Genomic DNA, 27,129 nt, shown 5'->3' on the forward strand with positions numbered 1-27,129 from the left:
CATGTGATTCATGTTATGTACCTTGGATGATTCTTTTAGAATTTTAGAGTTTTTTTAGATTTGTTGCTTCCTCCTTTTCACTCTGTAGGAAGAGTTGAGTGGATGGTTGTTTCTTTTTGTTTGTTTTTTCTTTAAAGTTTCTCACAGATATTTATATGGGAATTAGGGTATTGGAAATAGACGGGAAGCTTTCAGTGCTATTTTTGTTCACCATAAGGTGTGCAGGTATGTACATACCTGTGCTAAAATGAGCAGAGTATAATTCATAATGTGATAGAATGTGTGAAAAGGAACAGTGAGCCCAAACATCAGCCATTCAGAAGTAAAATGCAAGAATAAAACAGAGTTGGTGAGTTGCTTTGTTTTTTTTTAAGCATCCTGTCTCCTCCTAGACTCATAGATATGAGAAATAGTATTTGAAAGATTTGAGATTCAGCATTCATTTGAGGGGAAGCCGCAAATCTTTCCTGGTTTCATGTTGAATGATTTACATACGCATTGTGCAGTCTGATTTATAGCAAGTGAGTACTGCTTTTTTTTGGTCTACTGTAACTTTAAATTTCTTGTATCATTGGTGTGGATCATGATTTTATCTACTGCAAATGATCTCAAGAGCTGATGATAAGGATGTCTTATACGCCAGTGGTTTTTTTTCTAGTCCTACACTGATGTAGCTAATTTCAGAATAGCCTCCATTGCCAAAAAAATATGTTTGCACTAGGGAAACTCCTCATTAAACTGGAAACAACAAAACTCATGGTCCTTAGGAAGAGCAAAAGGGAGAATGTCAACTTAAAATCAGTGGCCTTCAGCAAGATGAACTTTGAAAAATAGCAGATAAGTTCTCTCTAAGAGACCAACCTAGGAGGGTGAAAGAAGTTAAGAAAAACAATTTAAAGATAGTTTGGGCTTAGGCCCTTAGTATTATCCTAGCAGTCAAGCCATTCAGCTGTCAGGACCCTATGCAGGGACCATAACCAAGCTCGTTTTGTGAATGTTACGGTGCTCTCACACGCGCCTGTTGGTTAGTGTATTCTGTGGTGTATCTGTAAGGCCTCTCTTGTTCTGCATCATCAATAAGTGCTCAAGCTGGATGACCCTGCGTGTGCAGGGGGGTTGGACTAGATGACCTCTAGAGGTCCCTTCCAACCTTAAGCGTTCTATGATTCTATGGTTACGTATCCATGCACTGTATTCATGGAGCTTTAAATACCCAGTATTTCCTCCTTGCTGGGCCTCACTTTGTGACACCTTTTCACATGATTAGGCAAGACCAGAAAATCTGATTTGACCTATTAGCCCGGGCTTAGGTGGTTAGTTTAATCACATTGCAAAACCCTGTCAGTCACGTCATTCAGCTGTAAGCTGTTTGTTACATACAAAACACAGTATTTTCTCACACGTAGTCACCAATTACGCTGCAGTAGGGAACAGCTCATAATATTAATCTTCAAGTGTTTTGTATAGCTCCCAGCTAGATTTTTCATGAACAGTTTGAATCAATCCTGATTAATCAATCTACCTTCTTTCTCTAGCCTCGTATATGGAGGAGAAACATTTAACTTTACTATGTGTTGGCAATATCTCATGGAAAATTCTCATCAGAAAGCCAGGGAAGCCCCACAACTGTGATAGTGAAAAATCTGGCTGGAAAATCATACTCAGAGTGGTTATGAGCGGTTTGTTGCTGATATAAAGGGAGTATATGTTGAGCAGGATTCCACAAAGGTCTGTCCTAAATTAGGTTCTATCCAATATTTTCACTAATAAGTTGTGTGAAAGATTATGTTTATTATCTGAAGGTGACAATGAAGATGATATGAAACTGCAAGAGATAATGGGAGGGCAGGATTAGAAATCAAAGTGATCTTGACAATTTGGAGAAAAGAGATTGGTTAAAAAAAAAAGCTGAGGTTCAAAATGGATGGTGCTCTCTAGGTTTAAGCTGTAATGATCAGCTGCACAAACACAAGCTGGGGAATGTTGGCTAGATAGCAGATCTGCAGAAAAAGATTGGGGAGTTGTAATATGCAACACATCATCAGCATTTGCAAAGATGGGTAAACATCTTACAGGACAGAATAAAGAAAGTAAATAAATTAATTCTTTCCTTCTACTTTTAGCTCCATCTGCTTTATCAAGGCTGTGACCAAATAAAACCTGAATTTTGAGAAGATTAAGGATCTCCAAGAGAAGGATTAGAGCAGAGCAGTGAGAATAAATAGCAGCATGCTAGAATTCGTGACTAATGGGGGAAGACTGAAAGTACTGAAGTTATTTAGACTAGAAAAGACAAAGAGACACCATACAATAGCCTATAGATAATTAAAATCTGCTGCAAAGAGATAAGGCATAATCTGTTTCCTACGACCATAGCAGCTATTACAAGATATAACAATGCTTAGGACTGACATCTTAAATCCAGGGAGTTGGTATTCTAAAACATGAGTGAAATGACCAAGTTGTGCAGCCTCTGTTGTGAGAGGTCTTTAAAAACACTCTCAGCCAGTGAGTCTCAATCTTCTTGGATGAGTTTTCACTTTTGTTTATTCTCAGACCTAGATCCTTAAGGACTTAGTTTTGTGGACAAGGAAAAGAAGCACAGAGCATAAATTCATCTCATGGTCTTGTGGATCAAGGGAGGACAGAAAAGTGGTGAAGGTGCATGGACATGCAGTACTATCATTCCTATCCTCTAGATCTCCAGCAGTGCTGTTTTGACTTTACTGAATTGTAGAACGTGAAGCAGAAAATCTGGTTATAAATAGGAAGGCCAGTTTAGTTGTCCTCATGTAACATGACTAACTGGGGAAACCCACTTTCAAGTCCTGCCACACTAACTGTGCAGTTTGGGACAAATTTTTCTATCTCACCCTATCTGTAGAGCAGCTCCTCTTTTCTTGCCAAGAGTGTTTTGAGTATGACAAAATAAAATATGGTGGGATGCTTATGTCCTGTATTAATGAGAAAGACCTATTTTAAGATAAGTTATTAACCTTTTTTTCTCTTGTGAACCTATACCATTTCAGTCTCACAGAGATCTTATTCCCAAGGTATGGCCTGTGAAGCAAATACCGTTGCTAAATTTTAGATCAACTCTTGCAGCTGTTTCTTTGAAACAGAAACAAGTAAAAATGAATACTTAAAAATATATATATTCTCCATACTGAGATTGGGAATCTTTACGTGAGTGATTTCTCCTTTGTTTCACCAAAATAAATACATACTTTTCAAAATAAGCTGAGTGTTATGGGGACTGATTGCTTCTGTGCCTCAAAGGAGCTTTGCTTATATTACAGGGAACTTGTTTAAGTAGATTTTGCCTACGTGGCCACTAGAAATCCTTTTTTAATGTATTTTATAATAACTTATTCTATTCTGTATTCTGTGACATGTTTGTTTTTTCTTCCTCTTGGAAAACGTTGTTTCTGAGAACTAGAGATTCATTGCAGCCGGTGGGTAAAATCTGGGCCTTGCTGAATTCGTGGATAAGAATAACCTTATATAACTTGAGTTGCCCAAGTAGTTCAACTTGTAATACACTATGGTTATCTGGGCTTCTTTGGAGAAGAGGCTGCAAAAGGTATTATCTAAATATAGGTGTGTAGAATAGATGATTCTTGAAAAGATATTTCTGTGCAGAGCAACCGACTACAGAGAAGGCCACACACCTAGTTCTCAGGCAACCCAGGGTAGGTATGGTGAGTTGTACTCCATTTCAGCTTCAATTGGATCACTGGTGGCAGAAAAGCTGCTTTTGCCTACTTACTGACTTCAATTTTCATATCAAAACTCCATGGCATATTTGAGCCTGGACATTGGAATTGGCAGATGTTATCATTTGCCCCTCAATTTACTGTGTGAATTTCTCACTAAGGAAGCTGCATGAGGGAGATTTGCAAAGCAGCATTTCCTGCTCTCACTGCCTAGGTTTAGACTGGGGGAATGGAATTTCTTCCTATTCAATATCAGGAACATGCTTGCACAGAATCCCTTCAAGTCTTGTGCTTGCTTTCACATGGAGGACAACAGAGTTTGAGGCTCACTTATTGGCACACAGCACCAGCTCCTCTGTTAGGCATAGCTCCAGGAAGCTGCCTTTACTTCAATGGGATTGTACTGATGAAACTGCCGGCAAATTTAGCCCACTGACCATGTAATAAACTAATTTTAAATAGGGAAAAACATCTCCGGAAGTCCTTAACTGAAACCTTATGAAACCATGCAAAGAAGTTCATACAAATAATATTGTCTTGGCTCTCTGCTCTTCCAACAGGCATCTTGGGGTGGCTCAGCTTTGATATCGAAGAAGCATTGCAAGCTTCTTCATGGCATCCATAGGTAAGTCAGCTAAGTTAATGAGGACAATTACCAAGGGCTGAGATGGAAAAAGCATGTATCCTAATGTCCTCCATGGGAGCTGCATTTTGCAAATACCTATTATTTTTAATTGGAGAACTTAGGGGTTTGTGGAACTTAAGGGGTTGTGAAAAACAATTTAGGAAATCTGATATATCTGCTTGCAGTGAGCTTGGGGATTTCTGACCCTCTTTATACTCTCTCCCCTCCTCCTCTCTTCCCCTTCTCCTTTTATAAATTTCATAGGGCTGACTCTGTTGCCTGGAATCCCCATAAAATGCTGATGGCAGGAATCCAGTGCTGTGCTCTTCTGGTGAAAGACAACTCTGTAAGTCCTCGTGTGTGTGTGTTAACATAGTAGAGTTCATTACTGTGATGTGGTAGTGGAGGTGATTGGAAAACACTTGCTAGTCACTTTTTCTACACTGCAGTGCAATGCCTGAATGATATATATTTTGGACTTCACCAAGAAACTGATAAAGGATGAGTAAGGGAGCAGAGCCAAACTGATACAAGTTATTAAACTCACCAGTAGTCAAAGTTTGCAGCTGGTGCCCCTGCTAGTTTAACTTCTGCACATGATTGGTATTCAGAATGGAGTGTTTGCCACCTGGATCTGCAGCACTCAGACACTAGGGACATCAAGATACCCTGAACAGTTGTTGTCCTTTGGGACTTCAGCAGTCTGCCTTTTTTGAAAGAATACCATCTAGTCAGAGCTACACGCTGTGTCTCCTTGCATGGGTGCACTGGAGTGGGAGAGGAGTCAGCACATAGGAAGACGCTAGGAGTGTGTGTCCTCTTACAGAATACAGGGAGGGACAAGCCCTCTGTGCCATTAATTTGTTAACTTTTGTCTTTCACTATAGAGGTGCTGAGCCTCATTTTCTCCTCACTCTGCTAGTTTTTCCATCATCACCAGGGTTATTTGGTTTTCCAAAAGCCAAGACTAATTAAAAGATCTATAAAGCAAACAACAGAGCTCCGATTCTCAAGTGGCGCAATAAGACAAGTCTGTGAGGTGGAAAAAGTCTCTGCTTATATCTTTGTGGACGTCTTCTCTCTTAATAAAGAAACCAGTAAGAGATTAACTATTTAAAGCGCTGTATCAAACTCAGACTTGCTGTAATTTCATTGTATACCCTCAGGAATTAATGTTAGCCTGTGCTTTATTGGTCAGGAATGACTCTGAACATCACTAGGATATGGAGCCCAATTTATAAATTATTTTATTATATGGTTTATAAATTATTTTTCTAAATCTCTGTCAAAGCCGCTGATCATTTCTATTTAGCTGCTAGTGGCTAGCTGTTCAGGTAACTGTTGTGACTCCTGGTCTTGAAAACTGATGAGGACTAAATAGCACAGATATTAACCACTATTTTTTTCAGAGGATCAGTCCAAGTCATGGATGAGAAAAGGCAGGACAACAAGGGGAAATGTGCCTCCTCATTTCCTGGGTTGCAGATTTCAAGACATTCCATGTATTTCAGCACAAAAAATGAGTGTGCATGCAAAAAACCACACCACCGCCAACAAAAAGACTTAGTCCATCAATGGCAGGCTTGGGATGAATTCAGTACTGTGTTTTTAACTAATTAAGTCCAGTATATAGATACAGCCCCAGGAAATGATTATCCAATCCAATGCTTGAGCTGTATATTGCAAATTCCTCTTCCTTCAAGAGGGAGGAGATGGAGAAGGAAAAATACTCCAGCTTCCTTGGCATCTAGAGTCACTTTGCAAACACTGCTGCAAACTCAGAGCTCTGTCAGCCAGGCTGTATTCTCCTGCCATGGAGAGAATGTCTAACAGAGCGGTCCCATTCCGCCTCTACATCGCTCTGATGCAGTGTTGGGCCACTAGTACACCTAAAGCTGAATCCTAGGCACTTGAGGGGTGAAAGTTAAGTTGATGCTAAGTCCTACTTGTGAATTGAGCTCTAGCTCCCTTTAAGGGTTTGATGAAAGCTCTTTAAGGGCTTGGTGAAAGAAGTTTTGTTAGCTTGTTTTCCCATTAACTCGGGTTGTTTTGGAAAGTGGGAAAACTCTGAGGATTAGGGTTAAGTGATTATAAGAGGACAAATAACTCCCGTTAGTGTATTTTTTCCTTAATTCTTTTAACGCAAGCTTGAACCTTGCATTTTACTTAGTGTATGGAAAGGCAAGCTCAAGAAGGAATCACTGTGTTTTTGGAGAAGTGCTACTTGCTTTTCATTAGCTAAAGTCATAATGATGCGAGTTTTGGTGTGATTTTTTTGTTTGTTTTTTTTGCTCTAAAGCATCAGTGAATCTACATGACTTAGCAATGTTACTTCTTAAGACACTGCAGTTAGATTATTGGAATGAGATGTATTTAAATATTTTCTTATCAGATAAAAATAAAGAGGATAGATTGTAGTGAAATTCTGATAAAAGAATGTCTTCCAGCCTTACTGACATGAAATTGGAATCATTTCCAGGGATGATAGAGATGGAAATACGTGTTTGGCCGTATTAGAATGGAGAAGATTTTCCAGCAAAGGGAAAGGGAGATTGGATAATCATCTGTAAAAGCTCAGATCAGTGGCAATAGTTCTTCAGTGCCCGAAGAGCTGAACAAATGTGCAGCAAATGCTTTCACTGCCGGGTGCTGCGTAGCTTTCTGCCCTTCTCTAACAAAGTTAACTTCCTTGGAACACAGTGGTGTCCTGAAAGGTTAGTTAGTGAACTTTGTTCTTAAAATGCAGCAAACCACCTTTGAGTTGCCCATACTTAACACTGCAATGTTACTCCAAATTTTGCTTGCTAGAATCTATTTAAACATGAGTATTATAACTATATAAATAGAGAACTAATGTTTATCACCAGTACTGAAGTTCCGTGACTTTTTAGTTCTTTAGTTGTAACATCAGGTAGGTAATTAGCAAGCAATTTGCAAACAATTCTAGGTAATGAACAGAGCTTTTACTTACTAGTTAAAAACTAAAAGAATGTAGTTAATGAAGTTCCACTTAACACAGAACTATTGATTGAGATGATCATGCTGGACCGATCTACAGTTTAATTTCTTCATCATCATTATCTATATCACAAAGATATGAATTTCCCTGATTTCCTTCCAGAGCAGCTGCAGGAAATAAAGTGTTTGCCTTGCTTTCTGCTTGAGGTTAGTACAACTGAGAGCTCCTTCTCTTGAAGTGAATTGTAGGGATGGCCTTTTGTAGCACACTGCTTTTCAGAAATTTCAAGTATGCCCTTCGAAAGACTGTTCTTATTCCTTCAAATGGAGCAAATCAGGAAGATGTTTGTCTTGAGGTGTGGGGGAGAACTGTTCATGATTTTGTTTACCCTCCACCCTTCTCCAAAAGCTTTCTTATAACTAGTACTGGAAATGGAAAGAGATTAAAAGGCTTGCTGTATATAAGTGTGTGTTCAATGAGAAAAATCTGGTTTGAATTATGTACAGTAAGAAATTGGAGCTTTTGTATATTTATATCAGTGCCACTAATTCTTCTTTTGTTTGACATAAATTACAGCTCACAGCAATTAACAGTAGACCTAATCAAAGCCAAAGGCTTTTTGAACTTCATAGTGTCTCTTTGAACTTCCATAGTATATGGAAGTAGTTTTTTTTTTTTTTTTTCCTGAAACTTTGAGTCACAGTACAAGGCGCAGCATTACCGTGAGCCTGTAAGGCTGTAAGGCACAAAAAAGGATGAAGGAAAACTCTCAAATTTGTCAGCTTATCTAATGAAATGTTTAGAATTCTTCTATACAGATGTAACAGGTTAGTTACTCTAGGGAAACCATAGTGTTCGTTTGTGAATGGTGAATACTCAGTTAGAAAGCATACTTTTTCTTTCTGATACATTTTTTTCTACTTTTTCTTCATTTGACTAGTAAAACTCAGACTTCTTTTTATGACTTGACCGTTTTTGAATCTACTACTTTTGAGACAGTGGCTATCAAGGAGTAACTTCCTTAGTGAATACAAAATTCACCTTTTTTTTCCCTTCTGCTTTTATCTCTTCCACCCCAAGACCCTATACCACAACTTCTTCCTTCCCTGTGCTTGCTTCTTCATCTTGCTCCCTGTATTTTGGTTGCATATTTGCTTTATAGCTCACAACCCCCCATGTTTTTTTCTTTTCTTTCCAGTCCTAGTGATGGGAGGGTGTTTGGCCTTTTTCAACAAACTTCTCAGCTTTTCTTTAGAAAGAGATCCCACAAAGGACCCAGCGATGACTTTTCAGGTAGTGCTACAGGGCACTGCAGCAGCAGCAGCACATTATCATTTTAATGATTGCAGGGGGACGTCAGCCACTGTCCCTCTTTTCCCCAAGGTATCACACAAATTATCTTTTTACAAGTCTGAATGTCCCGGCCCTGTGGCTAGAGAGTTTGGGCAGAATTTGCTGCCCTTTCTGCAGATATTTCAGTTGGACTGTAGTTCAGTCAAACTCCTGTAGAAGTTGCGGAGATGCCTTCTTCATGGTTTTGTTTTTCTCCTTTTGCACTCTACAAATAGCACATAGTACTTGTTTATTTGATATTGATGGAGGGATTGAAGAATGAGGGAGATAATGTTCTGTATATGCCATGAGTTTATTTTTATCTTTTTTGTGTGTGTGTGTGTTTTTTTTTTAATTTCTTTTTCCCTCTATATTTTATTGCCAATTCCAATGTTATCAGTAGTGCATTGTAATATAGCTCCTCTTATGGGTATGTGGATGTGTTCAGGAGTGGTGTTAGGCACTGGCTGCCATTTCAAAACCAAATTTGCTGAAGATGAAGGGAAATTGATAAAATACGAAATGTTGTTTTTGGATGGTTCCAGTTGAAGAATGAATTTCAATTTGAAAAATGCATTGTGCTCTTTGAGATACCATTTAGTGACTTACCATGCTGTCCACTTCTATTACTTGGACTACTCTGCACAGAAGACTCCTTAACACTTGATACACTTGTCAAATGGGAATTTGATATTGTAGCCATGTTCTTTAGGCTATCTGATTTTCTATTCTAGTGTTAATACATTTTTTTTCCCTCACTCATTTTTAACATGCTAACATCACTAAAAAAATTCACAACTTTTCCTCTCCTTCAGGCTCCCTGTAGGGCCATCCTCATCTCTGTTCTTATAACTTGTTGCCAGCCTTTTTCTCTCCTTCGTAGTATTAGAGTATACTTGAGCATTTCATTCTTCCGCCAACAGCCAGTCCTATGGCTCTCTTCCTCCCCTGCACAGTTAAACTCCTGCTTTCTGCTTTCTAGGATTTTTCTTCCCTGAAAGGTCACTGTATTCATTTGTTTTTCTTTGTTTTCTACTGCTTGTTTTTGCCCAGGCAGCCATCTGGTAGTTGGAGCCTGCAAATTGCAGAATAAAAGTAACAAACCATGATCAGGGTACAGAACAGTATAGTATCCTTTCCTAAGACTTATTTTTAAATGTTAAAAAATGTCAGAACTTTGAAACAATTGGGGTTGTACTAGTAATCTCCTTGTGGTGTTTTCACTGAACCAGTCAGATAGTCTATGCTACAGCTTCAGAGTTTGTTTTATCTGGTAAAGTGGAATCTTCCCTATCTGCAACTATTTGGGCGTATATATATGTAAAGACCTTTCTTTGCCAAATGGAAGAAGGAATGGACATTTGTGACCAGGTATACAGATCCTCAGCTGTTCTTCCAGCTTATAGACAGAAAAAGTAAAAGTAGGTTCCCCTTTTCCCTCTTTCCAAGCCATTTTATGTCTTGGAACTGTTTCTCTGGTACACGCTCCCATGGCTTCTTGAGATCTGAGTCAAAATTATTCTTGAGCCTACAACTCTTTAGTAGCATTGTGAACTAAGTCTGGGTTTCCTTTCATTGAAACCCAGCATGAGTCTGGGTGCTGAAACCCTGCTGAGTTCATTGGATCCAGGTTCATCCAGGGTTCTTAAACAACGCTGTAAGCTTTGAGCAGTCCTGGTTCTGTTCTGGTTCTATTTTACTGAATAGTTGGTACAGACAAGAGAAACATGTTTTCATTTGGGAAGCTGAAAAGATTTGAAAATGCATGTTAGCAGCCTAAGCTCTTGTTGTGTTTCTAATAGGGCCTCCTGAAGAAGTGCTACTCCGCTAAGGCAGCGTACCTGTTCCAGCAAGACAAGTTCTACGACGTAAGCTACGACACGGGTGACAAGTCCATTCAGTGCAGCAGGCGCCCGGACGCCTTCAAATTCTGGCTCATGTGGAAGGCACTGGGAACTGCAGGCCTTGAGGAAAGAGTCAACAGGGCACTGGCCTTGGCTAGGTATGTCTTTGGAATGTTGAATGTCCATTCTATTTAACTGACTACCTGAAATATTAATGTGTCACAGCAGCGACACTTCTTACATTGGGACAGACCCAATTCTTACATATTCTTCTATTGTGTTTCTATAGTTTAAAAGAAGGAACTAGGCAATAATAGTGTTATCAAATTTGCTATCATCCCCAATAGTCTTATTGTTTGTAGCAATAGGCATAAATGTTAGTACATAATGAAGACTGAATTAGGCTGTCAATATTTGTTACTTTTAACATTTGTGTTACTTGAAACAGGATAGTGGTGACCAGTGCTCCCTTTTCTAATTTGAAACTGTATGTTTTAGCATTAATGTAGCAGCAGCTCCATGTGCCAGAGCTGCTGAGCTGCTTCTAGGAAGAAGTTAATTTGTCAGTCTTGTGTCTACTTCATCCCTCCTGCCTGAGGAAACACAGAAGGCCAGTTTTGGGGAAATTCCTGTGAGGCTGGTCTGGCGGCTCCAATGGCCTTCTGTCTAATCTGTTAGTCTTAGCATGTAGTGGAAGTACATGAAGGAATAAGGAGATTGTTTGAGGCACCATTACTTTCTGTTATTTTCCTCAAATTTGTTTAAATTCTTAATGTTTACAATATGGTCAGTTATGGGCATGAAGCACTTCTTTGGCCTCTTTCCCCCCACACTCTTCCCTTTTTTTAAATTTTACTAAGTTTTTGGTCTTGCAGCCCTGAGTTTCACAAGTGAATTCTGCTAGAGGGTGTTTCCAAAGAAATGGTGAAGGGATGGATGATGATCTTGGGAAGAAACTTCCTTAAATAAGTTGTTTTGTCTTCTGATAGAAGAAATAATATTGAATATATAATAAATATTATTCATTAATGAATGAGTATAGTGAAATTGAATATATAATGAATATATAATGGACAATTGAAATAATTCACTTAATGTCTTGTTTATTCAGCAGTTATGCAACATATGCCATAATAAATCTTCCCCATGCCTGTAGTAGCTACACACTACTGTAATTCAAGTAATTAATATTTAAAAATGGTCACACATATCCTATTGTCATTTACTTTTGGTATGAAATACCAACCTGAAAAGAGCATACTGAATGTTTACTCTGATAAAAATCAAGGGGATAGTCTCACTTTAGCAGAGTCAGTTAAAGAAGCATTTTTAAACCTAAAACCAGTGTGGACTAGAAAGAAATAAAGAAAAACAAAAAACAGAAAAACCCAAATGAGTTGTAGCTTTTTCTATCTTATTTCTTCACTTGTTTGGGCTAGATGAGCATTTCTAAAATTCTTCCAAGTAAATTGCATGTTATTTTCATTCCAGAGCATTGTATTTTTAGGTGTCTATACAGAGTATGCAACTCATTTCACTATCAGCTGGAGAAATCAGCCATATCAAGGTCACTGGTCAAGGTGGTTTGGCTGAGAGTACAGTGATTAATGATCTTCTAGGACTGAGGTTTCCCTTGAATGTTAGGACTAGGTGGTAGACTTCTAGGCAGTAACAACGTTGTCTTTTTACTTTTTCTTCCCTTTAAGACTGAAACTAATTCTCAGTCATTATCTGATGAAGTACATTCTTCACAGTAGCTGCATCGCTATCTTGAGTTTGCCTGAGCACAGGCATTTTGCAGCTGAGACATCAGGTTCACTGGGCACTGTGCCAGATTTCTTCACTACTGAACAGCTGTGCAGCTTTTCTCCTCATCTGTTAGAGTAGGTTTTCCTCTGTTACAGTGTTCAGTATTTCAGTGTTCCGGAACAAACTTGGATTGTTTCTGGGACTAGTCCACTGACTTTACAACTTGCTCCCAAGATTTTTTCCACAGTTGGGCAGAGTTGCAAAGGGCTTAAGGTAATTGAAGTCATATATTTTTTTTGCATCAAGCATTGCTTATTGGCTATTCCATTAATAAATTCTTGTTGTAGAGGTGAATCTTGTTTTCAGTAGAGTAGCTTAGATTAGATTGCTCAGGAATACTGTGATTGTATCTGTTCAGAAAGTGTTATTTTGAAACTGACTTCAGTAGAGCATTCTGCGATCACTTTGGAAAGGTCTTTATATGATTTTGAAGCAGACTAAGAAAGAAAAATTAAGATGTTTTTTAGAGTATGACTATATCTAACTTTGCATATCATGATTCAGTATCTTTGCAGATTTTTTTTCTGCCTGGCTCATCTTTTGACACCCACTCTTAACACAGACAGCTGTCTACGTTCACTAGAGATGCCCAACCCTCATTTTCTGCAAACCGTAGTCATTGCAAGCCCTACTGCTTGTCTCCTGTAGTCCTTAGCCGGCCCCTTCTGACATTCCATGAATGTGACATGATGATAAAACCCCACTGTCAACTGTGGAAAGATACACAAAGAAAATTGCTGCACTGCTATCAAATGGTCCTGGCAAGATAAATCATGGGTGATAGGTTTTTCTAATGGCTGCCTTTTTAGGTCATTGGCAGTGTGGTTAAGAAAAAGATTAACAGTGGTGTGAGCTTGACTGACATTAGCTCTCCTATGTCAGGTGGTGTTTAGAAAAAAAATACTTGGGGTTAGAAGGTGAGATATCATTCGAAAATACTTTAAACCCTATTTAAGACCTTGAGGGGGGAAAAGAGGTGTTTGTACTTAGGTCCCTAATGAAGAGTTTGGTTTTTTTTATAGCATATTAAAAAATATTGAGACACACTGTCTCAATGACATATTAAAAAATACTAAAATATTGAGACACACTGTCTTATGATTAGCTTGCTGATTGTGCTGGACACATTTTTCTTGTGTTGCAGACAAGCACCTTCTTAGCAGCAGGACAGAAGCACTGAGCCTGTTTACTTGAGACAATTCTCCTGTAAAAACAGCATCCCTCCCACTTGCCTGCCTTGCCCTCCACTCGAGATATCTAGCATCTCTCCCTCTCTCTTTCTCCCTCTCTATCTAGGTATAGATATATCTAGCTTATATTTGATAGCAAGCTTATACTTACCCCTTCAGCCTAAGTGTTAGCGTGGGCCTTAGCAGCCAGGCAGCAAACGCGCGTGGCGGGAGCAGGTCTACACGGTAACGGTAATGGCAGCAATAACCACAGCCATGGCTCGTTACGGCGAGCATTTGGGAAGAAGAGGGCACAACTTGGCACAGCCCGTACAGCCGCGCGTCGCTGCGACGGGCACCGCAGCCCAGCAGTCCCTTCTTACGGGGATGTGCGCTAAGAGTTACTGAGGCACGTGCACGACACTTGGTAACGATAAACGGCGTGACAACTGCCCGTGCTCTGCTTTGAGAAGCGTTTACCATGGGGGGATTATTTACCGTCACCCTAGACAGCTCGTTTTTGCAGCATGTCTGCTGAAGTATCAGGCTTTGCTGGTGCAACTGTGCTAGCGGTTTCTCTGGGGATCAGGCATGCGGGTAGGGCTAAGGGGGTAGTTTTGATAGTATTTTTCTTTCTCTGTTACTGAAAAAAGAATTATTTGTGCAATGACCAGCAAAAGCAGCTGCTGGCAGCAAAATACCAAATTAATCTAATAAAGAACCAGAGTTGTTCACAATCAGTAGTTTAACCAACTCTTATTAGTATTGGAGAGAAATCTCCATGGTATCATCTTACGTGGAAGAGTAAACTTACGATGACAAATGGAAATGCTGTATGAATATGAGTTAATTTCTTTGGAGTTCCCTTTGGGAAGGCTTTGGGAGGGAGAAAAGGGACAGAAGTCCTAGCCCTAACTCGGTCAAAATGTCCTCCTTGCTTGTAATTCCTGAGTTACGATGCCAGCGACAAAGAGAAAGCCATGCTTTAAAAAATTCCTATAATTGTTTGGATCCAAACTTTTGGTTCAAATCAATCCATTCACTGAAGATTTTTCATACTCGCAGGCAAAAGAGAAAAGAAATGGTAGTTTTAGAGCATTGTTATCATAGCAATTATTGCACATCAGCAGTGAGTTGCTGGATGGAAATCTGCACTGTTGTGTAAAATGTGGAAAAAGGGTAGTACTGGAAAAAAAAATAGTCTGGAAGTTAATCTACAAGTTTTGAAGTCAAACTGGGCCACACTAGGGGAACCTGGTGGCAACAGTAGGAATGTAAAAGATGTCACAGTGGCCATGAAATCAGACAGCCCACAGGCAGCACAACATCTCCCCTTGAAGGAAAGAGGTTGAGGAATTAATTTGTAGGAGCAACATTGGTGGAAAACTGCATCAGGGAAGTTCACAGCCTGTTCCAAATAGGGTCAATTTGTACTACTTGGCTCCACTGAAGATCTGTGCCTGAGGACAGAATTTGGCCTCTTTGTAGCGCTCCTTGGCAGGCTGTAGTCTTTATTTGTTTCCAGGAGCTGATAGCTACCACATTTTCCCAGCAGGTAGAAATGAGGTTTAACTCTAGGCACCTTTTTTTTTTTTTTTTTTTTTAAGTTTGTATAGGCATTCAAGAGCTGCTTTGGTTGTTGCTAGTGTGTGCTGTGATGTTCTGTGTTGTAAAAGCCTACGTTTTTAATTGCAGGTATCTAGCAGAGGAAATTAAGAAGAGAGAGGGATTTCAGCTTCTTTTGGAGGTAAGTGAAAATGGAGCTTAAATAGAGTAAAGTTTATAGGCATATTTGTGTGAGGCATTTGATTTTTTTTGATTGCTTTTGACAAATGTCAATTTATGCTTGAAGCATCTAATTAATAAGTCTTGTATAGAGCATGAGGCACAGATGTGCTTGAATATGCAGCGTGCTCTGTATTGCAGTTGTATTAGCAGTTCACCCCCTTCCGCAGCTTCAGGGCCTGCGTTGCCTCAGGATGTGTAGCTGGAGTGCATTTCTGCAGAAATCAGTAGTATGGTTAACAAAAAGCCCATGCTTGCCAGACCTATGGAAAAGGCTGTACGCCAGATGGAAAAACAGCGAGATTATCATCACTAGAATCCATGCATTTTCTTTTTTTTCCCCTCTTTCTTTTCTCTTTAATTCTTTTTCTATTTCTGTCTTCCTAAAACTACAAAAAAGTTGGATTTTTTATCCACGTTTGCTAAAATCTTTCAGCGTGTTTCCTGATGACGGTCTTGTTTGGAGGAGAGCGAGTAAAACAGGCAGCCCTTTAGCTCTCCATTGCTCCCCCTATCCCTAACTCTTTGGTTAGTGAGAACAATATATGGGGACATTGGAAAGACCTGTCATTTTAGAAAAGAGCTCCCAGAGGGAGGGGGAAGGGAGAGAGGAAGTGGAGAGCAACACAGCACATGGAGAGCAACACAGCACAAATAGAGATGCAGATGTGATTTATAGCTGCTGATGCAGCAGGGAGCTTTCTAGGTTAGACTGAACGACATGTAAAAATAAGATTTCTCCCTAACTTTGAAAACTGCTTATTTGAAAACTTTATTTTGAAATCTTATTTGCGAAACTTTGCATGGAGTGAAGAATGCTGGGCAGGAACAGGTGATGCTGTGGAAGTATTACAGTTATCCCTTCTCCATTAATATAGAGCTTAGCAGAGAGGCCAGGCCCACAGTAGATATGAAAGATGCTGCAGAGAGTCAAGGTTGCTGTTTAGCTGTTCCAGGAGCAGGAGCTGGGCTGGGAATGGGGCTGGAGATGTGAGTTGTGGGAAGGTGATTACGCAAGGGTTAGAGGTTTTCAGGATTGCAGGTGGGAATTTTGAAGAAAGATTGCTGATAGGCAGCGAGGCCCATTTATGGGAGTGCTTCCTGGAAAGAAGATGGACTTCAGGAAGATGATTCTCTGATCCATGCACTGAGCAAAGCCCTGTAACAAGAGTCTCTTATGGCTTGGAAATGCTACTGGTGCATGTGATCAACCTGAACTCCTCTGTGGAGTTACTTACCGGCTTGGATCAGAGTTATGACAAGAGCACCAGAAAGGGTGAAATGTAGCTCAAGGAAGTTAGTTTTTTCTAGGATGAATAGTGTTTTCATGGGGAAATAACGTATCTGATGTGTAAAAGGAAACTGAGATAATCAAGGAGGCTGTATAAGCAAAAGTGATATAGTATTATTAGCCATCTGCCTAGCCCTATCATCTGATTTTAAACTATTTTAAGCTAAACTATAACAGTCAGCTAGTGCTTGTGCTCTTGAGGAAATTGCTGCCTTTTCAGGCTCTGTGTTTATGTGTGTACTTGATGCACGCTCGGTGGGGAAAAGAAATGGGACTGCAAGAGCTCAGCCTTATTTCATTCCGTGGCAGCAGGTGGCAGGTCTGCAGTTCGCTTCCTGCTGACAGCGATATTCTCCTTGATGATTAAATTGTGTTTAATGCATTCTTTGAAGTGAGGCAGAAAATGATATGAGCGGTTCCCAATGCCCTTTCATGAAAGAACATGTCTCAGCTGGCGGGCTCTCCTCATTCAGGAGACTGCCTGCGACTGTAAGAGCGGCACATTCTCAGTAGGGCAAAGAGGTGGTGTGACACAGCTGCCAAGCTCCCTTTTAGCTTTGTTTCCCCCCTCTTTCCTCAGCCAGTGCTAATGAGGATGGCGGGTGCTAGGGGAGGGACGTGAGTGTTGATAGACCCTGTTAGAATCTAGACCCCAATTAAATAAGGAGTTGCAAGCAATGTAGGTCTAAATTAAGTGGGCAGGGTGTTTCCAAGGGTAGGATTGGGTGGATTTAGAACCCAGCTCTAATTCTCGTGGGTTTGCTGTGTGTACTGGTAAAAATAAAACAAAGCTTTTTCCAAATTTGCACAGCCTGCTCGTATTTCCTGCTGTGGTCTCCTAGGAACACTTTCTCAAGCACATATGCGACAGAAACCTCATAAGAACAAAATCCTCCCCCTGCGCTGCCCCCAATTTTCTTTTTTCCTTTCCTTTCCTTTTTTTTTTTTTTTTTAACTTTACTTTTCCCTTAATACATGCTGAACACCCGTTCTTGTGAGCAGGCTTACAGCTAACTGTCAGTTAAGTTTAAAGGCAAAATTTCCTTGGAAGGAAGCAGAGATGCCTCCTCTGGCTTTGCTCAAAAGATGCACTGAGATATGTGGGCAAGATATTTTGAAAATACAGCAACACACTATGCTAAGGGGTTCCTTACAAAACTTAGAAATTGAAAAGGCCAGCATTAGCTCCAGCACTGTGAAATGTATTGTACATTATATGACATAAAAGAAGACTGGCATTATTCAGTAGAGAAAGGGCTAGGTGCGTGTGTGTTAAATGGTGTCAAAAATTAGGAATTCCTAAGGTGTGTTTTATGGAAAAAGCAGTGCAGGAAATCTTCATTGAAAAGAAAAAGCAAAGCAAAAGAGAAGAAGAAGAAAATGCCCTCTTCCCTTTATAGTTGCTTCGAAATGCTTTTGAAACCCATCAGAAAAGTTCTTTATACCTCTCTTGCTCTTTCTTTCCTAATCAAAAATTTTAGCAAGCAAAGCAGAGTTAAAGTATATATAGGAGAGAAGAAAAGAAAAAGGAACTCCAACAGGTTTCCTTTTTCTGGCAGTAGGAAGAGAAGTGGACAAAGTGAAAACCATTTCCAGTTTCCAAAAAAAAAAAAAAAAAAAAGGAAGCGGAACATTCAGTGAGATGGAAAGGAGACATTGATGGGAAAAAAAGATCTAAGTTCAAAGGCTTCTTTTATTTTAACAAAATATGAACTGAAATTCTTTTGACCACTTGTAATGTGTATTTCTATCCCATTTGTAACATTTCATAAGGAATTACTTTTCTCTTGTTCAGCCGGAGTATGCAAACGTTTGCTTTTGGTACATTCCACCAAGCTTAAGAAAGGCAGAGGAAGGACCTGAATTTTGGCAGAAGCTGCACCTGGTGAGTGCCACATGAAAAGCTTTATCTGTAGGTTACTGATTTATGTATGTGCTGGATAAGAATGTGAAATAGCTGCTGTCTTTGCCTGCCATTAACCTATCAGCTGAATGCTGATTTAATCCTTAAATAGATATTAGGGGGATTTTTACATTTGTTCTCCATTTAGACAAGGCTAACTATTTTTTTTTTTAATGTAAGAGATGTGGGCATTCACAAATATTCAGCTTACTATCAAAGCTGTTAGCAGCTAACATAAAAGACGATGAACTTTGTTGCCTAGACAGAGTATTTATTGCCTATTTCAGACACTTAACTTTGTCCTTGGGACTTGTCTTGCATTATCTATAGATAATGCAAGTGAGGAAATGCTTAAGAATACGTTTCTAATGTTGAATAGCCCAAGCATGAAACAAAATTGGAAAAAAAAAATAATGGTGAGCTTTTTGGTAGGTCTTTGTCATTCTGGTAGCATATCATGAACTTTTTTTTTTTTTTTTTTAAATAACTAGCAGGGAATGAGTAGTGAAGATTTAATTAAGAAAGCACTAGGCACTCTAGTATAGTATATTGCTGAATAAGCTGTTCTGTGAGGAATTAATTTAAGTTCATTGTTTGCCCTTCTCTGAGCAGCTTCAGTGTTTTGCATGTATAGTTTTCCCTTATATTAGTTACTAAAATTTTGAGCTAGAATATTGGTGTATGTGCTATAGACAGAATATGTATTCTTTCAACCAAGTCTGGCTCTTCTAGCAGCTTTTATTTCACAAGAATTATTTTTAATTTAATGCTAGATGCTGTTGTCTACTGAGGTGAGGACGTCTCTAACCCCAGTGTTTGTGCTGTTTTGGGAAATGTATTTAACCTTTGCTCTAGAAAGCCCTGCACAGCCACAGTGTGGACTTGGAGGACTGTGGTATTTTCCCAGACCATGGATGGGTTATGATCCTTTCATATGGGGCTTGGCTTCTCTCCTTGCAGTGGAGGGGCTGTGCACAGCTATATGCATCTTCCTGTGCGTACAAAGGGGTGAGACTTTGAAATGGGCAGTGGGAAGGTGTAGAAGATATAATGTTGTTACTGCCAGCTTCAACTTGCATATGCTGGGGAGATGCTTGAGGAGGGAAGGGATGAAGCACATCAAATTCCTTTGGCACATATGTGATGTGTAAAACAGGTCTTTTTTTGGGGGGGAACAAGTTTAACAAGTTTCTTGTTCTTCACTGCTTCACACTGTCACATGTTTAGCTTAAATGATTAGCTTTAGTTTGTTTGCAGATACAGATGGGTGCACCCTGGACATGCATATCAATCTCTGTGCCTCTGGTAAAGCATTAAACCAAACCATAGTCCTCCTCTTCTCCCCAAAAGCCCAAACCAAACTCACAAAAGAGAACAAAACTTCCCTAGCTAAGCAATACAATGGCACAGATTTCTCAGTTTTGGGGGGCCAGAAAAGAGGAAACAACTCGTGATGACTGTTAGTTGCATTGCTGTAGGCATTACTGGGGGGGTTGCTGGACAGAGGTGATGGAGACGAGCCTGCTCTAGAACTAGAGCAGTTCAGTAAAGCATTTCATCTCCTGGGTACTCTGCAGGGACAGATCTGAGGTGCTTTACTTGGCTGTTGAGCACCAATTTGGGGCACAACATGGATCACTGAACAGGCACAGTGGCAGCTGGATCATCCAGAATAAGGCTGTGAGTTTTTTTTTTTGATTGATTTAGATTTTATTTTTTTCCCCCAACAGCTAGTATGGTTTTGTTCTGTGTCTGAGTGTTGCTGATGTAAACAATTTATCTTTGAATTAGCATTACATTAATCAGTACAAATACATAGCCCAGCAAGAAAGAATGCATCCTTACAAGCAAAGTGTAAGTGACAGGGAATTGAAGACAGGAGAGACTGCAGCCTCATACCACCGAGAGGCAGGTGGGGATGTATACAGTTGTGTCTGCCAGTGCCTCCTGAATATTCCCATTACTTCATGAAAATGAGCAGTAAAGTGCTTTAATTTACAATCTGTCTTTCCACAGCGTTTTAACACCACACTTACTCTGTTTATTCAGAGATCAATCATCCGTTTTGTTGGCCTGCATATTTGACAATAATTAAGGAAAGATATGTCTCAAAAATCCCTTGAGCGAGTCATTGATTTTATTCAACTGCTTGTTCAGCAATATTGTTCAGAATAATATACTGTCTTCAAAGGTTAGTTATGTGAGTTTTAGTGCTGGCAGAAGCTGTTAGCCAATAGGCCTAGTCCTGAGTCCTCGGCTTTGTAAAGAATGTGCATAGTTCTGTGTGCAATAACCGTGCAGGTTTGCAGGTTCTACTGGCTCTTCTCCAGCTCCCATGGCCTGCAGTATGTGAAGATGCATCAGGGCTGGCTGGATTCCAGTGATACACCCCGTTATCATGTCGGTCTCCTCTCCTAGATGTCCTGAATAAACTCTGGCTTTTGGAGAGGTTTGGTAGATATTTGCCTTTGTTTTGCTTTTAAATTTTGGGGCCTTGTTTTTAGGTATAGGTTTTGGTCTTTTCATAGGCTCAACCATGCAGAATGGAAAGGTGATGGGAGAATGTAGTGTGGAGGATTTGAGACAGCCTGTGTTTGGGCATTTGAGTCATCACCTGGACACTCTTGAGAGCGATGAGCAACACGTGTTGTTGGGTGAGAGCACAGGCCAGCTGGGAATTCTGCACATGACTATGAAGTTTTGTGTTTTCCGCTGTTTACTTCTAAAGTTAACTGCACAGGGAAGCTGCTTGTCTGCCCAGTGCAGCAGGGGATTGCAGGTGGTCAGAGGTAGTCTGTGCCTTGAATGTTTTGTACTAGCCCAAGTGCCTCGAATGGCACAGCCCATAAAGGAAGCTGTGATTAAAAGCATCTTTTTGACTGACATGCTTCACCAGAAGCAAAGAGGGATTTCTTCTTGTGGAAGCCGTATACATAGTGCACTCTGGTAAATGGGGAGCGGTTGTAACGTTCCTCTAGAAATAGTTAAGTGCTGCTGGTTTGTCATCGCCAAATCGGGGCAGTTGCCTCTAGTCGGGGACTGATGTAATTCCTGGGCTGAAGAAACAAGAAACAAGCCTTGGAATTGCTTTGCTAGTACTGTACGTGCCCCCTAGTGGTGTCTTTGCTTCTCTTCCTTTTTCAAACGCCATAAAGCTTGCAATGAATTTACGTTTTCTGCTGAGGATGATCAGTGTGTCATGGAGTTGCAATTTCCAGTTATACTTTCCTCATTGCAAGACAGATGTGCAAGTGTGTGGTGAATAGACATTTTAAGCACAGTCCATTCCAGCTTTCCCATTTTAGCAGTAAAAACAAATGTCCATGCATATCCTTATTTGTATTGATATTCTTTTTAGAAATTCAGAGGTGGAGGCTGACTTAGGTTGTGCTGATATGTTTTCAGCTGATGCAGAATGAGCTGGTTAGTAGTAATTTTGTCTATGAAAAGCCTTCTGAAAAGATAGGATATGCTATGGAGCAAGGAAATGTTCGGAGCATCCTGTTGCTTGCCCAGGCAGCCATGGCTTGTGTGTTTGGTATCGGCTTGTCTGCTCTACCTCACTGTGGTCTAGAGGGCTAAGAAGCAACCATGGAAGCAACGGTCTCCAACAGCCCTTCCCTGCTGAGCCTTACGGAGCCTGGATTTGGCAAGAGATCTGGAACATAACTATAGGTAGACTATCGCTTAACGAATGTTGGCACCACTTCAGTCCTCAAAACTGAGGTTAAATGATTTCCGTAGGTTCCTGATGGGTCTTTTAGGCTTCACTGGACTTTGTTTGGTGTGTTGCTCTAAACAGTATATGCTGGAGCATAAGATTTCCAATGGTTCAGTAAAGCTTTTATGGATGGTGCTTAGTTTCGATTAGTCCTAATTCTAGTATATCAGTTTTAGACCTTTCGTTTCTTTGCTTTCTGGCCTTTTGTGAATTTTGACCAAATGCTGTGAAACATTGTCTATATTAGAAGGTTTAGGAGACAGAGTGTTTCACAAGCATAAGGTGGATATTCTGCACTGGCAAGTAATTTCATAATAAAGCCTACATAGCTTGGAACGTCATCCTCCCCCCTTAACAAATGGTAACCTTATTCCTACTTTCCCCCCACTTAAGAGAAGAATATAGCTTTCTGCTAACTAGAGGCATATTTGTAGAATAGCCTGTCTTGCTGACTAGTGTTATGATACATTTATATAACGAGAGGCTCTATATCAAAGGAGAAATGCAAGGAGGTTGAAACAGTGTTGCCGTGGCAACCTCTGATTCTTGTGGTCTTTGTGGTGTAAATCAAACCTTAATCAAGGACCTGATTCCATATTCCTCCTGTATCCAAAATACCTATTGACCTCAGAGGCAAGTTTGAATGGGAAGGGAGAACAGGACCTGTAACAGAGCATGTTAATGGTGTTTGCCCTCTCTTTTGGAGCAGCTGGAGAAGAATGTCATAGATTACAACCTCAGCACTAAACGCAGAAGACCCAGGGCTTTGCATGAGTAAGGTCCCCAAAATGTGTATTTCCACTTGGCATTTGTGTGCAAAATGTTGTCAGTTAAGTGCCTGGCCTCCTTCTGTGCTATGCTTCATACTTTTTTAAGTATTAAAATGTTATTTCATTTTTGTTGTATGTTTTAAAGAGTAATATTAGAGACGTGATTCTGTGACCCTTGAATTTTTTTGACAACAAATGAAACAATATTTTATTGTGTATGTTTAAAGAGTAATATTAGAGAGACGATTCTCTGACCTTTGCTCATATGAGTAAGTTTTTACAAATAGCCTTACTGACTCTTGTGTCTACCTCTGACAAACATCTCTGTGGAGGACTGCATCAAATGACATGAACATCAACAATAATTTTTGCTTTGATGTATTTGGCAGTTAGATTGGCCAAACCACTGTGACTGACAGATCTGGAGCATCAGTCATTTGTGACTTCTGGTGTTGATCTGATTAGTCTGACTGTTTCCTTTTTGTGTAGAACTAACATTATGTACGCTCCCTCCTGCTCCAGCATTAACTAAAACTCCTAATTCATTCATCGTATAAAACTTGAGGCAACTGCCCAAAGGAAGCTACTTGAGGAGTTGGCATGGATTTCCCTCTGTATTTAACATGGAGAACCAAAGTGAGAAACTCTTTAACAGTGACCCAGGCAACTGAAAGGCTGCACCACCCTTTGGAAAGGCTTGTCTGTCTTCAGTATTCAGGAGGGCAAGTTTAGCAACGCCAGAATCCTCATTTAGTTGTTTTAGTCCATAAATACAAGCAAGCAGAATCCAGCGCTAAATCCCAAGCATGCTGTGTGCTGTTAGGCCCCTATTTTACAGACTTCTGCAGGGAAGAGCTGCAAAATCTCATCCTGATTCAATGGGCTTGGCTGAATTTAAGGTGCTTCTGTGTGAGTGGGGCTGAACTACTATATTCTGGGAGAAGGGAGAGCAGGCAGCCCAAGGGAAGCAAGGTTGCAAACAAAGTCCATAAAGGAGATGGGGAGTTAACCCTCAAACCACAGAAGAGCTAGTATAACACAAACCAGGACTCCTGTTTGACCATGGTGCTCAGAAGTTCAGTAAGAAAGAAAGCAGTCACTTGTTGAAGTAACCAACATCTCATATTTTGAAACTAATAGGATACAATATCTTGCAGTGGATGAATAGAGTGTTTGTAGTTTAGTTGCTTATAAATTGTTATTGCTAAGCAGAGAGATCTGAGCTCTGATAAAATGAGAAGAAACAGCACAATGGCATATAATAAAGATAAATTATAGTGGTGTTTGAAAACCTTGCTAATGAGAGATTTGCATACTTCCCTTTTAATATGTATTCTGCAGTTTTATATAATTAAACAGTACAAAAGAATTTGCAAATGTTATTTTTTTAAAGGTATTTACCAAGGCTTTCTTTAAAATGTTGGTTTAAGTAGCAAGAATGCAAAACTAACATACTTCTCAATTTCAGTTATTCAAGAATAGAATACTTTGCTTTCTAACTAATCTGTGCACATAATCTTGGAACTTATGGCCTTGGTCTCAGTTATTACTGCAGAAGGGTTAAAACAGCAGCAGTAGACTAAGGCCTGGCAGATAGTTTAAAGTTTCCATCAGTAGAGGCAGGGATCAATGCAAAGTCCATCCCACATAGCATTAGGTCTGGACGCCAGCAGCACTTTAATACATATTTTATATTGGTGGGACTGTACGCCTGCTTGACTTCCAGCCTGCATATAATGGTTTGTGAGATTGTTGACCTGTTCTCCAGCTTGCTCTTTATGGGAATTGCTGGCACATCAGGCGTGAGCGTCTGTGTGCGCGTGGCAGGAATAGAGAGGAGGTTTATTTGTGCCTTGTAACCTGCAGTAGAGGTAATGAGACGAGGCTGAGATGTGAGCTGCTTCCTGCCCTTGCTTTCCACATTAGTCCTAAATGATATATTTTAGGAATTCATGACGTGGTAGGCTTTGCGATTTCCATCCTAGTGCTCTGCTTTGCCAGTCTGCCAGACTGGCTTCCCAGGAGCAGGCAGAATGGGTTGGGCTCCAGTGAGTTGTTTTTAGGTCCATAATATGGTGAGGTGAGGTGGTAGCTCAATGTTTTTACCAGGGTGCTGCTGCTTTGTTGAAGTTAGATCCAGAATGAGAGAGAAAATCTTGCTTTTGCTAGGTTGGGGAATTGTTTCAATTGAGGTAAATGGGCAGGAATCAACATGAGCAGAAGAGCCGAAGCCACCTCAATTTTATCCTTGAGGTTTTCTACTCTGGATGGTTAACTCTCTATTTTTAAATTTTCTTTTATACCCCTTAGTGCCTTCCCAGACTCAGAATAGCATCCACAGCCTGAACTGATGACGTTTGCATCCCATCCAGCGATACCATGTCTGGCAGCCAAACATTCCTGTTTTGCAAGTACACAGTCACACAGCTTCTAAAGAGCAAAGAAAAGAAACGCAAACAGTTTTTCTGCTGCATGGTTTACTAGGCAAGAGCGCAGTACAGTGTTTGCAGGAGATTTACGTTGAGCTGTGCGCGTTTGGTACCCACTGGGACTGAGGTCTATTGATCCCCTGTGTTCAGCCTACAAAGGCGGCTGAAGCTGTGGGGAGGGAGCCTGCTGCAGCTCCGCGGGTTGTGTTTGGGCTGAACGAGGGTTTCGGCTTCCCTGAGCCACCTGCAGAGCAAGATTGCTCAGATCTCCAGAGGTGAAGTGGATTTCACACTAGGTGTTTCTCGCCCGAAATTCTTTTAACGGTAATGGAGCCGCCAATCGCTTCTCGCTGCGGTAATACGCATAATGGCATGAAAGGAAGCGGAGGGGATAGACAAAGTAGAGAAAAACACCAGGAGGAAATAAAATCATGAGAAACCGGTAGACTCGAAGTAAAGGGCCAAACCCTGCGTGGAGAGGTGCGTGAGATGCATTTTTGTGGCAATGCGTAACACTGCGACGGGACCTCAGCCAGCTCAGGCGCCAGGGCTGTATGGCCATGTAATCAGGGCACTTCCCTCGGGTTGAACACTCACTAGGCTGAGGGAGCCAGCAGGACTCTTCTTCCTGGACCCCGGGGATCACATTTACACGGAGGGCAGGTTTTGGGTAGAGGCACCCCCTCCTTACAGGGGAAGCACAGGCTCCGCTTGCCCAATGCTTTATAAAACTTGCATGCTGGCTCCCTAAAGCCTGCACTTCATTCTAGCTTTCAGTTTAAATATAGAAAACAAAACAGATTTTGAACCTTTGCATCGTGAAAAGCTTTGCAGATAAATCTTTGTTTACTGATAGGAAGAATATAAAAAGCCTTATTTTCAAATTGAAAGAGCACAGAAACAAAGGACATCAGGATGCCCTGGGACTGAAGCCTCCACTCTGGGGTGTTGCCACAACTTCTACTGACTACACGATGCTTAAGCACCACAGAAGCTGCTCTTGAGCTTTCTGGGCGAACAAAGACACTGTTCTTTAATTAGACCACTTTCTAATAGATGCAGCATGTTGCCCTGAGCAGTGCATGTTTTTCCATCCATTGTTAGAGTCTTGCTGATTCTAAAAGGAGCAAAATTGGAAAACTTGTCTCCATTCCTTTTCTAGAAAAGTGATTTTTTTGGGGATTAAATGAAAGAATTTGGGACATGATTAATATAAATTAAAAAAAAAGTTCTTTCCTGTGTTTCGTGAAGATTTAAAAAAGTTCAAAATAAACACCTCTGGGTTGGAGATAGTGGTCATCTGGTGAAGGGTGGAATAAGGAATACTAATACTGAATTAACCAGATTTTTAGAAAAAAATCTGTTGCATAGATCTATTGTCTGCATGTTCCAATTTCTCTTAAACACAGTCACTTTTGCTATTTTAATAGTCTCTTGCTATGTTTAGTGGGGGAAAAACAAAGGTGACTGTCCTTATGTCTCACAGATGTACACTCTCAAAGAATTGAAGCCTCTAAATCTAGTCTGTTCTCCGTCAAAAATATTGTATGCATTCTTGGCCTTACAATCATATACTTTCCCTTATAACATTTGCTTAAATGACCGTAGCAAATTGAGGTACTTTTGGCTTTGGCTACTACATCCCAGTTCCTGGCTATACTGTACTTGTTTGCCTCAACAACATGTATTTTCCTCTGCTGAAATAAACCTAGTTACTCTGCCTTTCTTTTGCATCCATCTGGAGTCAGAACATATCAGCTAATATTTTATGTTGGC

The 27,129-nt window shown here is 40.3% G+C and overlaps 1 protein-coding gene across 1 annotated transcript in view; it reads left to right on the forward strand.

The window, feature by feature from the left end:
- The window catches only part of GADL1 (GAD like acidic amino acid decarboxylase 1), a 66,152-nt gene that overhangs the window by 16,131 nt on the left and 22,892 nt on the right, over positions 1-27,129 (forward strand). Inside the window, exons 9-13 of the mRNA XM_088521160.1 lie at positions 4,277-4,341; positions 4,606-4,687; positions 10,435-10,634; positions 15,150-15,201; positions 18,326-18,415. Coding sequence (XP_088377286.1) covers positions 4,277-4,341; positions 4,606-4,687; positions 10,435-10,634; positions 15,150-15,201; positions 18,326-18,415 — 489 coding nt within the window. The remainder of the gene's footprint in view (positions 1-4,276; positions 4,342-4,605; positions 4,688-10,434; positions 10,635-15,149; positions 15,202-18,325; positions 18,416-27,129) is intronic.

This window comes from Tinamus guttatus, unplaced genomic scaffold (assembly GCF_059628265.1).
Source record: "Tinamus guttatus ecotype Peru unplaced genomic scaffold, ASM5962826v1 Tinamus_guttatus_pri_ptg000115l, whole genome shotgun sequence".
In the NCBI taxonomy this organism is placed as follows: domain Eukaryota; kingdom Metazoa; phylum Chordata; class Aves; order Tinamiformes; family Tinamidae; genus Tinamus; species Tinamus guttatus.